The following is a 13232-nucleotide window of genomic DNA, read 5'->3' on the forward strand; positions in this document are numbered from 1 at the left end:
TGAAGAGCAGCCAGCACCGCTGGGGAAACAGCAGCAAAAGTGTCCAAAACAAAACCTTTGACCAAATTCTTTTAAGTTATCACCACAGGTGGAGCCTAAAACAAGCATGTTAAATTTTATAAATTGTGCATGAAGTCTCTTAACATTTATTTTTTTTTAATTTTTTTTAACGTTTATTTATTTTTGAGACAGAGAGAGACAGAGCATGAACAGGGGAGGGGCAGAGAGAGAGAGAGACACAGAATCTGAAACAGGCTCCAGGCTCTGAGCTGTCAGCACAGAGCCCGACGCAGGGCTCGAACTCATGGATCATGAGATCGTGACCTGAGCCGAAGTCGGCCGCTTAACTGACTGTGCCACCCAGATGCCCCAAGTCTCTTAACATTTAAATGCTCTTAAAAAATCTGGCTGTGTATTATCAAAGCTCCTTTTATGTGGGAAGCCTCAGTGAGCAGTTCTATGGTTCCAGTCTCCAGCATTTCCCTTTCTGTGCTTAAGATATAGGATTGTTGCTTACCCCCTTAAATATCTGCTGATTAGGGCTTAGTCTTAGATAAAATGCTGTTCATGGTTGTAATCTAGATTAAAGCTCTCTCTATAGCCTATAAACTTCAATTAAATGCTTGTAACCTTTTGCATAAGACTTAAAATTGAAACACTTTTGGTTTCTAGGTCAGCTCTAGATTTAGGGTATATTTATGAGCATAGAGCTATAAAAAGGCAGGTTTTAGTCTGATTCAAGTGCTTTGGATTTTGTACTGTAAAAATAGCATAGGAATGAAATGTACATAGTTTCCATATATCATAATAAATGTACAAAGAGGAATATTCTTTGTCCTTCGACATACTTTACTGTTAAGATGGTGGAAAATAACAGGTTAAGGAAAATAATGATAAAGTGTGTAAAAGTACAGGGACACAGTAGTATTGAATGACCTAATTCTGAGTGAAAACAATGTTATAATACAGCAAAGGCAGACTGACAAGTTCTCCAGCCAAGATCATGCCAAATAGATTCTCAATTTATATTCATTTAATTTCTATAATTTACCTGTTCTGCTAATGAAAAAAAAAAAAAGATTTCCTTCCTCCACTTGTGACTTGGGTTAGTTTCTTATTATCTATGGAGTTGATTTAAGAAACCTGAGGCAAGAAATTGCTTTTTTTTTTACATTTTAAAGTGGGAAATACAAAGATAAAATGTAAACGCTATATGCAAATAATCATCCACATAAATCAATTACAGTTTTCAAACAGGACTTGAAGCAATTACCTGTCTGACACCATCTTGCTTGAATTAGCATTGGTGAAATTTTGATAAACATGATATTTTTTTTTCTGTATGGAAAAACATTAACTCTCAAGATCCTAGGATCTTTAATAGCCTCAAAAATGGATTATAACATTTTCCAACATCAAAAGTAAAATTGACTATGAGAACTTTATAAAATATATCTATGCCATAACACCATTTTGCAGAAAGGAGGCTGCAGGTATGGGCTTGCTCACATGCTGGAAGATAGTTCTTGTTCCCCAAACACTGGAAATAAATGTATTGGTTGCCTTTTGTGTTTACTGGGAAATCAGTGTCTCACTTTCAAATTAATTTTGGGCATAAAACAAGGCATGTAGGGCTTGGTCAGAGTTAGGGGGTAAGTGGTACCTCCCAAATCACAGATTTGGGAAGCAGAAAAATGTGAAAGATATTTGAACAAGTGTAGATGAAAATGTTTGAACTGTAAGGTTCTGAAAATGACTGGGTCTGAAGTTGGTATTATTCAAGGTTTAATAAGACATCTGGAAGAGGGTAAGTGGTGAACCTTCAAGTATGTAAAGGCCACAGAGCTTTTCTGGATGTCAGTGAGGATGAATGTGGTATGTGGAAGGTGGTGGTCCAGGTTAGCTATTATGACAGAAGGAAGGATTTAAGTGACATTGTAAACTATTTTGTAAGGACAGCAATCCAATGTGCTACCATAGCAAAAAAAAAACAAAAACAAAAACAAAAAAACTAACAAAATGCTGAGTGTTGAACATGCGCTCCTAAATGATTTTAATATGCCATGTGAAGAGATCTATTACTGGAAAGAGATGAATACTCTCCTCATGACTCCTTACAAGAAGCTAGGTATATTAGAGGTGTATTCCTCATCTTTTAGGAGCAACCATTCCCTCTGGAATGAACTACTTGCTACAATTGCGAGAGATAGATTACCAAGCAGTCCACAAATTAGCTGTACCAGACATTTCCGATATGCTTAATTTTTATAAATCACCACGCCACAAACTCCTAAACTTTCTACTGTCCCTAGGAGGTATCCAGATTTATTTACAAACCCGTCACCCATTTAAAAATAATAGTCTATGAGCATCTTCTGACAATCACCTGTTTATTTATATCAGCAACCATCAGTAAAATGGGCAACCTCAATTTGCTTCCCCTCTACAAGCATCATGTACCTTATGAAGTCTTTCACCTAGAATAGAGGTAAGAAGGTAATGAGAGATGCTTCTATGCTATGTGGTGCTGGGGATGTTGTGTACCCATATACAGTATACTTGTATGAAGTAAAGAAAATGTGAGAACAAGTGGTGCCTGAATATTAATTAGCTATTTCCATAGATAGCAAAAAACCTAGTTAAAACTATATTTTCATGCAAACACTTAGAAATTCATGAAAAATAAAAGTATAAATAATGTCTGAATTTCCTTACCTTCTATTGCTGATAGGAGAACCCGGGAATGATCATATGCGATTACATTCGCATATCTATTCTTTGGTTTGTTTACTTCCAAGTTTGAATGTTCCCATGTGAACTGCTGGCCAGGGTCAATTGACTAAAAGAAAAACAGCACACACACACACACACACACACACAAAATCAATACTGAATAACACCAGATTATAGGCATTTATCACAAGTAACAAACATGATTTAAAAAGAAAAGTCTGAAGCCACACTTTATCAAGATGACCCTACTTATGAAGCTGAACACTAATATACCCAGCTTAACATGAAATGATTAATCATAGTAAAAAACAGTGATAGTCGCCAACAATTGATTCAAATGAAAAAAAAATCGATATGGATGTTCCATTAATATTGGAAAGGCAGTGTTTTAAAAATTATTTTAGTTTTCCATTTCCTTCTCTGCAGCTGTAGTTTATAAGTTATCTGGCTCAATACTCCTTCTGGTTCTGTGAACATTATTTTATCTTGATTATTCTCCCTAGTCTTTCCTGTCAGGACGTAACCTCACCCTTTAAATTTATTGGCCATTCACTAGCTTCACTGGGCACAGGTTTCCCTGTTTTTTCTTCACTTCTAGGCTTCCACTTTGATGGCAACTTAAAATTTAGTCTGTTTCTCCATAACACACTATGGCCAGTAGCACAAGCAATGTGTACAATTCAAACAGTTAAGAATAACAGTAAAGAAGGGAAGTTGGCAAATCTAATGTTTATCTTCAAATATTAATTTATAACCCAATGCAGATAGGATCTAATTGCTTTTCTACTTATGTTTCCTATTATTATGTGTTATATTTACAAAGCTTGCTTCTTTTTATTCTTTAACTTAAACATATTTTTTCTGATTTATAATGCATTTTCTTGATACCTTCATTCAACCCATTACTCAATAATCTAAAATAAATATTACACAGAATATAAAATAATATATAGTTTTCTTAGAGTTAAAGCAGTATCATTTTGAGACTGAACTCAGGATCTGATTATAGAAAAAAAATACTCTGAAGGACTTTTTAATTTCCTGCAATGTTATGGAAATCAAAACCTCTTTTCTTTTATCATAGGACATGGGCACTTTTTTAAGACGTAATTTCATGGTATAAGGAAACATGAGTTCAGTAATTACATAAACATGATTTCAAATGATTAAAATCAAGTTTTCAGAAATAATGGTAAGGGTTATATGCAGGTAAAATTCTGTGAAAAGTAAAGATACTATGTTATGTTAATAGAATTTTTAGCAGTTAGTTTTGATACTGGGCATTTTTCATGCCTTTATGTGTATCTGTAGAACTGGAAAGTAAAACATATCCAACAGCAGTGACAATATTAAAGATGTGTATATTTTGTGTTTAACAGGGCTGGTAAAACTCACAACTGCAAAGAGTCGACCTATTAACCCTCATGAATAGCCTCCAAACATTCTAAAATTCTCAGCAGTATGGATTCTAGCCCCTAATATACCAAGGATTATAAAACCCTTATCTTTTCTTAGCCAATGCTAATCTATATATAAGTAGCCTATCATTGAAAAAGTATTCAGCAAAATAATTATCTATGCTTTAGAGTCTAAGGAATCATATAATTCGGGGTCTTTCTAGCTTGTTCTTCCAGGGAAGCTCATCATCTCCCATGCAGAATGTACTTCTCTCCAAGTATCTGATGAACTAAAACATGCAGATGCCTGGGTGGAAGCCTTCAAGTCAACCTTGAACCTTCTCTATACAAAGCATATTTATTTGGTGACCAAGCCATACCTTATTTTTTTCTTAAATCAGCCCCAAGTCACCAGCCCACTGCCACTCCCTAAACTCAATCTTTCAGTATCTGATGTCTGCTTGGACTCTCTCTTCAAACCTCTAACTACAAGTCACTTTTCATACCAAAGTAGTCTTTTTGAAGATCAGCTCTGGACAGGTTAGTTTCCTGCTTAAGAATTCCACTGGCTCTGAATGACCTACAGCTTAAATTCTAGAGTCCTTAGCCACAGTCCTACCCATACACCTTCAGTCATCTTTGCACTGACAAAGATGGCTCAACAAATGGTTCAAGAGATTTTCTTAAATGAATTGAATTGATGGATAAATGTTGTTGAGAAGAGTTCATAAAGAGAAATCATGGAGTAATTCTTCCCTATATCATGGCAATTAGAGAACAGACAATGGAAACTGCAAGGTAAAGTGCACTATGATTAATAACTTTAACACTCATTATCATACAGTTTAATAATAAAGTATGTGATCCCGAAATTACAACTACCACTGATATCCCACTTTACACTGATGAGCGTTACTGAGTACATAAGCTTCTTGCACATTATTTTCTAAAATATCCCAAGAAGCGGCTAAGCTCGCTGATGTTCAGTGCTTTGGTGGAAGGTATTACTCCCTCTGATGGCCGTTATTCGGACTATGATCACTCACAGATGTGTAAAGTGGCAAGCATTTAATTAGACTAATGAAATTGCATCTATCAATGCAGACACTGTTAACTCATGTCCATTTCCACTCTTGCCACATATTCTCAGCCTTCTGAATGCTCGATTTGATACCTACACATTGAAGAGTTTAAAAACCAGTAATGGAAACATAAGTTTTATTTCACATATGTTAATATGCTTAGACTTAAAGTATGACCCATGAGAAGAAGATCTATAGTAATAGGATAATTATAATAGCTGCCAGGTCATGCAGTATCCCGTTTTAATTTTCATAACTGCTATGAGGTAGGTATTGTTATTTTCTTCATTTTACAGACAAGGAAATTGAAGTAAAGAAAAATTAATTTAATAAATCTTACTGAGGGCCTGCTCTGTGGCAGGCACTGTGCTATTTGGTGGTTAAGTAATTTGCTCACACAGCTAGGCTCATACATTCACCCTCAAACCCAGGTCTGTGTGATTTCAAAGCCCAACTGATGATTAACAGCTGGTAATTACCAAGCCAAGATGCTACTACTTATCCCGAAGGCCACTGCAAAATGAGGAAGCCCAACATATGAAACACACTTCAACAAAACTATCCTTTATCTCACCAGTCTGAAAGATATTTCTTCCCAACTGATCATCCTCTGTCATTCTGGGGCAATTACATAAGAAATCAAGTTTTAGAAATGAGGTTGGCTTCACATGGATGATAAAACAGATGGGATGCAGCTTACATTTATGCTTGTTTTACAGGGATCAAACAAACATTGATTGAATAATGCTAAACTGTCTTTGTGCAACACATACTCATCTATCTGTATCTATCTGTCTGACTGAACGTTTAACAATACACAGCATAGGTCATTATTCTGGAGCTTGTCAGAATGCTGAAAGCAGTAAACACAGTAAAGAACAGCAACTACTGAAAGCAGGTGAGGTATAAGATGATCTTTTCTATTTAGAAAAAAAATAAAACTGGTTGAGAAAAATCAAATTTCAATTATCCATGTTAATGAGGCAAAGGTATCATGGATGACTAAGACCCTAATTTTCAAAACCCGCTCTTTATGTTGTCCTTAGTGCAAGATGCAGGCACATTTGCTTTGCCTCTTTGTTTTCTGGTTTCTTTTGCTGAGATCCTCTTAAGGAAGAATGAAATGGTCAACATGGAGAAAGGGCAACCTTGGTCTTGAGAAGTTCATTTCCACTCTAGTCTCATATTTTTGGCCCACACACCATGACCATCCATCTTCCTACTATAGAGTTAAGCTGAGGCCATCCCAGTATTATTCAAAACAATTTGAAATAAGCACTCTTGTTTCTAATGAGTTCTTCTTGTTCTTCCTGCTGTTGGTGTTTGGTTTTCCTCAGCCTGACTCTCATGTATCTCTTCTCATCCTTCTGACACTATTTATTCAAACATGTTCTGGCAAGATACCCCCTCCTCCTCAGAACTCAATCTCGAATTCTACCCTCTGAGCTGGAAACCTGGCCGGATCTTCTGTAGTTGCCCTGGAGGAAACTTTGCAATTTGGAAATAAAGCAAGTTAGATGTATTCAACCCAAATTTGATTAATAGACTTAAAAAAATAAGCTATATGACATTTGCACATTGCATTGTTACAGAAATTGTAAACAAGAATGCTACTTCCTCATATTTACTTTTGTTTCTCCAGGCAATCAACAAGGCCCTTTACTGGACAAAGAAATATGTAGCACCTAAACTTTACCAAGATGCCAAATCATTTTACATTGCTTCCCTATCTGCACACTTGGCACATGACATACTCCCCCTCCTACCCTAATACTTGTGATTGAAATAATTCTAATACTAACAGATCTTCACCTCAATGACTTTGCATTACTGAGAAGAGGGACCAAAGAAAAACTTCTCTGTAACGTAAAGAAGAAAGTCTTGATTAGACAGCTGCTAATATCAAACACTTTGCATTTATGTAGTCTTTAACTTGGTGGTCTGAAAGTTCTCATTTTTTTTAAGCAACTAGAACTTTGTCTTAAAATAGGTTAGAAAATAAGCAACATATAACTGATGGATTTATAATTTTGCGCTATATTCTTTTTTTTTATTTTTTAAATGTTTATTTATTTTTGAGACAGAGAGAGACATACTGTGAGTGGAGGAGGGGCAGAGAAAGAGGGGGACAGAATCCGAAGCAGGCTCCATGCTCTGAGTTGTCAGCACCCAGACGATGCGGGGCTTGAACTCACAAACCATGAGATCATGACCTGAGCTGCAGTCAGATGCTTAACCAACTAAGCCACCCAGGTGTCCCATGCACTATATTCGTGATGAAAACCCAGATTAAAAAAATATTTTACATCCAATGGTTATATAGTTAAAATAACACTTATATGACATTTGCTGTGTTTTCTTTGTGCTTCACATATATTAACTAATTTTATCTTCACAAAGAGCCTAAAAGTAGATACCATTATTATCACAATTCTGTAGATGAGGAAAGCGAGGTACAGAGAAGTGAAACAACCTCTCAGGGTCAGTTAGTAAGCTAGTTGTGGGGTCCAGGCATTCTGGACCCAGTCACAATGCCTCGCCACGATGTTATGCTTCTTCTCTCGCCAAGTTTGAGAAGATTCCTTGATTGTTTTACTTATGTCTTTCAATTATTGTCTTGAAACACAATGGGAAGTTTGGGAACAAAAATCTCTATAGTGCTTCTAATCTATATTTATAATTGTAAACTCAAAACAAGGGAGTGCTCATAAACTTGCACATCTGATTACAGTCATTGAATAAAACTGTATCCAGAGAGTGACCTTTTTTGATAAAGCTGAAGTCATCAACTTAAAGTCCTTTAAATATGGTTCTGCAAAATTTCAACTTCTCTACAAGAAGAAAAATATAATTCACATGTACAATCCCCCTACAATACTAGCTGCTTGGCGTCCAACTTCTCTTCAGTCCACTAAGAGTAAAACCTCAAAATATTCTCTTTAGAACCTCTTCAAAGAGAAACCACAAAAAAGATACATCCTGTTTTTGTGTGGGTTTTAAAACTAACAAAAATTTAATTATATAGAAGGAATAGACCAGCTATTTGACTAGGCAAACTATGGGTCAGACTAACCATCCTTTTTACAGGGAATTGAACTTTCAATGACCTTAACCTCTAGAGAAAGACTATCATTCCACAGAGTTCCCAGTCAGTAGGCTCATTTACTCCTTAGTGTGGTTTGCACCCACATATTCTCAGGCCTATTTGAGGTTTAGAGGAGCAATCTGCCATTGACTGTATTTCTGCAATGAAGCTTTTTAAAATTCTCATTCATTCATATTCTGTCTCTCCAAGATGGAAATGGTAAATTAATATGTATCCATTTTAAAGAAGACCAGTGTTTGCATAGTTGAGAAGGGCTGTATTTTGCACAATTAGCCGAGGGCTGCAATTGGCATAATGAGTACTTTCTTCAAAGAGAAGAACATGAGTTTAGTTGAATCCAATGATGCTTTAAGAAGTGGAATGTGATCAAGTAGAAAGTATGATGATGAGCAAAGTCTGGTGGTCGGAGCCCCTGAGTCTCAGGTGCTGGCTTTCTCTTTGCCCCTCGCTGGCTTTGGCAGTCTGCTCTGTTCCTTTTTCCTATTAATGTCTTCCCAGTGTCAGGTTGGCAACCTCACCTTTCCTGTTCTCCTTTATCCAATTAGTATCAAAACTTCCTAAGTCTTTCCCTATAAAAGTACCTCTAATCCAAGCCACAGAGTCTGAAGGACTGAAATAGAGACTTCTCAAGACTCCCAGTGTTAACTAATGAACACATACAGGAGTTCTCCACCTTTAAGTAGAAAGATGAACAATTTGAAAAGCCATTTAAAAATATTTCAAGCAGGGGTGCTTGGGTGGCTCAGTTGACTCTTGGTTTTGGCTCAGGTTATGATCTTGCAGTTCCTGAGATTGAGCTCTGCATTGGGCTCCAGGCTGACAGCATGGAGGCTGCTTGGGATTCTCTCTCTCTCCCTCTCTCCCTCTCTCTCTCTCTCTCTCTCTCTCTGCCCCTCCCCCACTTGTGCTTGCTCTCTCTCAAAATAAACTTAAAACATTTTTCAATAAGGTATTTTTATATATAGTTAATTTTGTTCTTCAGGTAAGTGATAAAATCACATCAACTTTATCTGTTGTCTAATGGTTTCATTTGCAATCCTGATTATAACATATCGTGTAACAAACACTTACAAAAAGTACCTGGATTAATGATTTCTTTACTTACATTTGAATTGATATATAGAGAAGCAAACAGGAGACAAAACTCATTGTAAACCATTCAGCCACATGAGGTGAGTAAATATTTGAGGCAACCACATGATAAGCATTTTTTTTTCCTAAATTATATCTAGGCACTAAGTAAGGAGGAGATAGTTTATTTCTTTGAGAATCCCATTTACTCATAGAAGTATATTTCACTTTGTCCTAATTTACCATAAATTCAACATGACAAAAAAACAATAATGCAACAGCAACAAACACTGGATTCTTTTTCAATTCAGTAGGGCAATGCAATGTGATCTCTGGAATGCAGATAAGCTACTTTACTACTTCATATGTGTGACTGAAAAAAAAATATTTTTGACAGATCTTTTCAAACGAGAGTTCAGAAGAGAACACACAACATTAAGATCTGAAGATTTAAAAGGCCAGTTCTTTTTATTATACTCTCCTGTTTAATGTGTCTCAACATTTTCCTAGATGATACTGAATATAGAAAAGAAAAATTCCTAGTTCTCCAAAGCAATGTTCTAGAACAATGACAGCAGTGATACCTTTTAATCCTAATGTTTTAGTTTTTAGATATTTTTCTCCTATATCAGATTAAAGTACATATAAGAAAACAATGGACAGAAGTTAGTTGATGTTCCTATTAAAGACTAGAGCTTCATGGATAGTCATTTTTACAAGTATAATTCACAGACTAGGATTTCAGATGTTATTTGGAAAAGCAAAAGGAATTAAAAATTTTCTAGACAATTGGTGCAAGAAAAATGTTATTAAAATTTTATTAAACTGCTCTGATTAAAGAGATAAAGTTGGATTGATAGAAAGTAATTACAGTGTTTATAAAAAGAAATGCATATGAGTAACAAATAAAATTATTGATTGCAATCTACGTGCAGCATTAAAACTGAATAAATTCAGAGTGGCATCCTTCCTTTTCCGTGAATAGCACAACCCTAAATTTTGGCCCCAAATTAACAAAATGAATGTATTAATTCCTTACCACTCTGTAAACACTGCCACGTTTGCATAGACTCAAAAGTATTAAGCAAAATAATACATGTAAAACACCTGATGAAAAGTTCTCAGTAAAAGAACAGTAGATGTATTCCCTTTCTTGTCTCCATCCATCTGACTTGTGCAAGAACATCCCTTATTTAAGACAATCTTAGCATGTAAGGAATGTCTGCTTTCTCCCTTATGCTAAGTGGATCTCCTTTGACACTGAAGCAATCACCCAGTTAATTTAGGCAAAGAAATCCACTCTGTCCTCCCACTTGCTGTAACAATGTGCCCATCTATATAATTTGAAAATTGATGGGGCGCCTGGGTGGCGCAGTCGGTTAAGCGTCCAACTTCAGCCAGGTCACCATCTTGCGGTCCGGGAGTTTGAGCCCCGCGTCGGGCTCTGGGCTGATGGCTCAGAGCCTGGAGCCTGTTTCCGATTCTGTGTCTCCCTCTCTCTCTGCCCCTCCCCCGTTCATGCTCTGTCTCTCTCTGTCCCAAAAATAAATAAACGTTGAAAAAAAAATTAAAAAAAAAAAAAAAAAGAAAATTGATCTACTTTTCTACGGCAGATAATAACAACAACAGAACATAAACACATATATTTCTCAGTTTTTCATTTCATTTGATACTTGGAGACCTGAGCATTCAGAAATACAGTGTAAAAGTAGATTCAAAAGAAAAACCAATCAATAAATGGAGTGGTTTTGTAATTGTTTTGTGACTTCTATTACAACAGCATTTTATAAACAACAATATAAGGAAAACAGGAAAGATAAATCATCATCTTGGTTTTTGAGAGTTTGATTAGTGGAGTTTTAAGTGATAACATTAATTCTTCTTTATCAAATACACAAATTTCTAATCTAATTTTAAAACACTAATTTTGGGTGTGTCTGGGTGGCTCAGTCATTTAAGTGTCCAACTTTGGCACAGGTCACGATCTCACGGTTTGTGGGTTTGAGTCTGGCATCGGCCTCTGTGCTGACAGCTCTGAGCCTGGACCCTGTTTAGGATTCTGCGTCTCCCTCTCTCTCTGCCTCTCCCCTGCTCAGCTCTGTTTTTCTCTCTCTCAAAAATAAATTTAAAAATGCTAAAAAATTAAAATAAAACATTAATTTTCCCTCATTTTACTCTGCATACTGTAGACAGATGTATTTTTAGGTTTTCAGTATTACCTTGCTTGCTATTCAATTAAAAATTTGTTAAAACTCTGTTTCCTCTCCCATGTTTATTTTCGGATGTGAGAGGAAAAACAGATGAGTTTCCAAACTGAAACATGAATAAACATTTGTTAATGTTCAGTCAATGCCTTTCGCATCTCATTTCCTGATTGAAAAAATAAGATTTTTACATCTGAAATGAAATGAAAAAGCATGATGCTTCCTTCAAGTCTGTGACACAATAGAGAAAATCCCAAGTAATCACTTAAAAAATTCCCCTAACTAGTTCCATCCCCAAATGTATTTAATGCAACTATCTACTTGAAACACAAGAGTTTCCACCTATGTCTTTTGGGTACAGTGTGTATATATGTGTATATATTAAGTACATACTAAGAACCCCTTGCTGTTCATATCATTACTCCTAGGTAAGGACATAATGTACCATACTAAATACAGGCTTCTAATTAAAGAAGACACACAGGTTGATCATTACTACTTATACCCATGGTGTTCAAGTAGCTTAGAAAATATTTACAACCTACAGTGTCATGTTTACTTTCTTCTACGTTACATGTGACAAGCAAACTAGAAAAGTTAGAACTCCCAAAATCTAGAATTTTAGAGTTTATTTCTAAACTAAAAGATTAATTTCAGAAATTAATTTCTTTAAAATGTATATTGGCTTTATAATGTAAAATTAAAGACTATTCTAGGTAAAATATATTAGAAAAATGTCCATGAATTGATAATTTTACATATTTGCCCTTTGGGGAAAAAAAAACAGAATCACTCGAGGATATCACTATAGTGGTTGTGATTCATCTGATGTTGTATACTCAGTGTTTAGCTTATAGTTTATTTTAAAATATATTTATAGAATGAATGGCTGAAATGCATTATAGGCAGGATATATGGCAACAGTGACTTTTTCCCCAGAGCCTTAGAAATAGTTAAATAAATTTCCCTGCAGAACATGTGATTATTAAATAAACATATATTGGAATAGACCAAAAATATAGAAAATCATCTTTAAAAATAATCAGAATGGCTCCCAGGCTCACACTTGTCTGTACTCTGATTCATAATAAGAGTCATCTCGGACTTTGGCACTTTTGAAATTTTTCCAAGTGAACATGTATAATAGCGTTCTGTGCCATGATTTCCAACTTTTACATATCCACTGACTATTCTGAAGTATCACACAGTGACTGCTTGCCAGGTAACAATTCATATTACCAAATTTTCTAGACATACTACCAATGTGTATACAGTTAACCATTTAATACAGTGGATTTTCCCTTTATTTTGGGGACTTTGTTTTAACAATTGTGCTCCTCTGAAGTCTCAAGGCCACTTGTTGGCTGTTGTGGGGAGACTGGGAGGGTCCTGATAAGATGGAAGGAAAAACAGCCCAGGATTCAGCACTGGCAAAGGGTTTAAGTTAGGGGGGCTTATATCCCAGTTTACACCTCTGTCCCCGTTTCATTATCAAAAGCACCATCTTTCAAAGTGTCCCAGTTTGGACAATAAATTATAAGGTTAAAGCAGACTCTAACTTCTTTGTATCCATATCTATACCTTGGGATCTAGGTGAGCTTCATGCTCAGTAACACAGCCAGGTGAATATGTATATGTA

At 35.7% G+C, this 13232-nt stretch overlaps 1 protein-coding gene across 43 annotated transcripts in view; it reads right to left on the reverse strand.

Moving 5' to 3' along the window:
• Nucleotides 1–13232, reverse strand: part of PTPRD (protein tyrosine phosphatase receptor type D) — a 2207515-nt gene that overhangs the window by 79149 nt on the left and 2115134 nt on the right. For all 43 annotated transcript variants that reach the window (XM_043566630.1, XM_043566632.1, XM_043566635.1 and 40 more), the window contains one exon: nt 2716–2839. In XM_043566630.1, coding sequence (XP_043422565.1) covers nt 2716–2839 — 124 coding nt within the window. The remainder of the gene's footprint in view (nt 1–2715; nt 2840–13232) is intronic.

Source organism: Prionailurus bengalensis, chromosome D4 (assembly GCF_016509475.1).
Source record: "Prionailurus bengalensis isolate Pbe53 chromosome D4, Fcat_Pben_1.1_paternal_pri, whole genome shotgun sequence".
Lineage (NCBI taxonomy): Eukaryota > Metazoa > Chordata > Mammalia > Carnivora > Felidae > Prionailurus > Prionailurus bengalensis.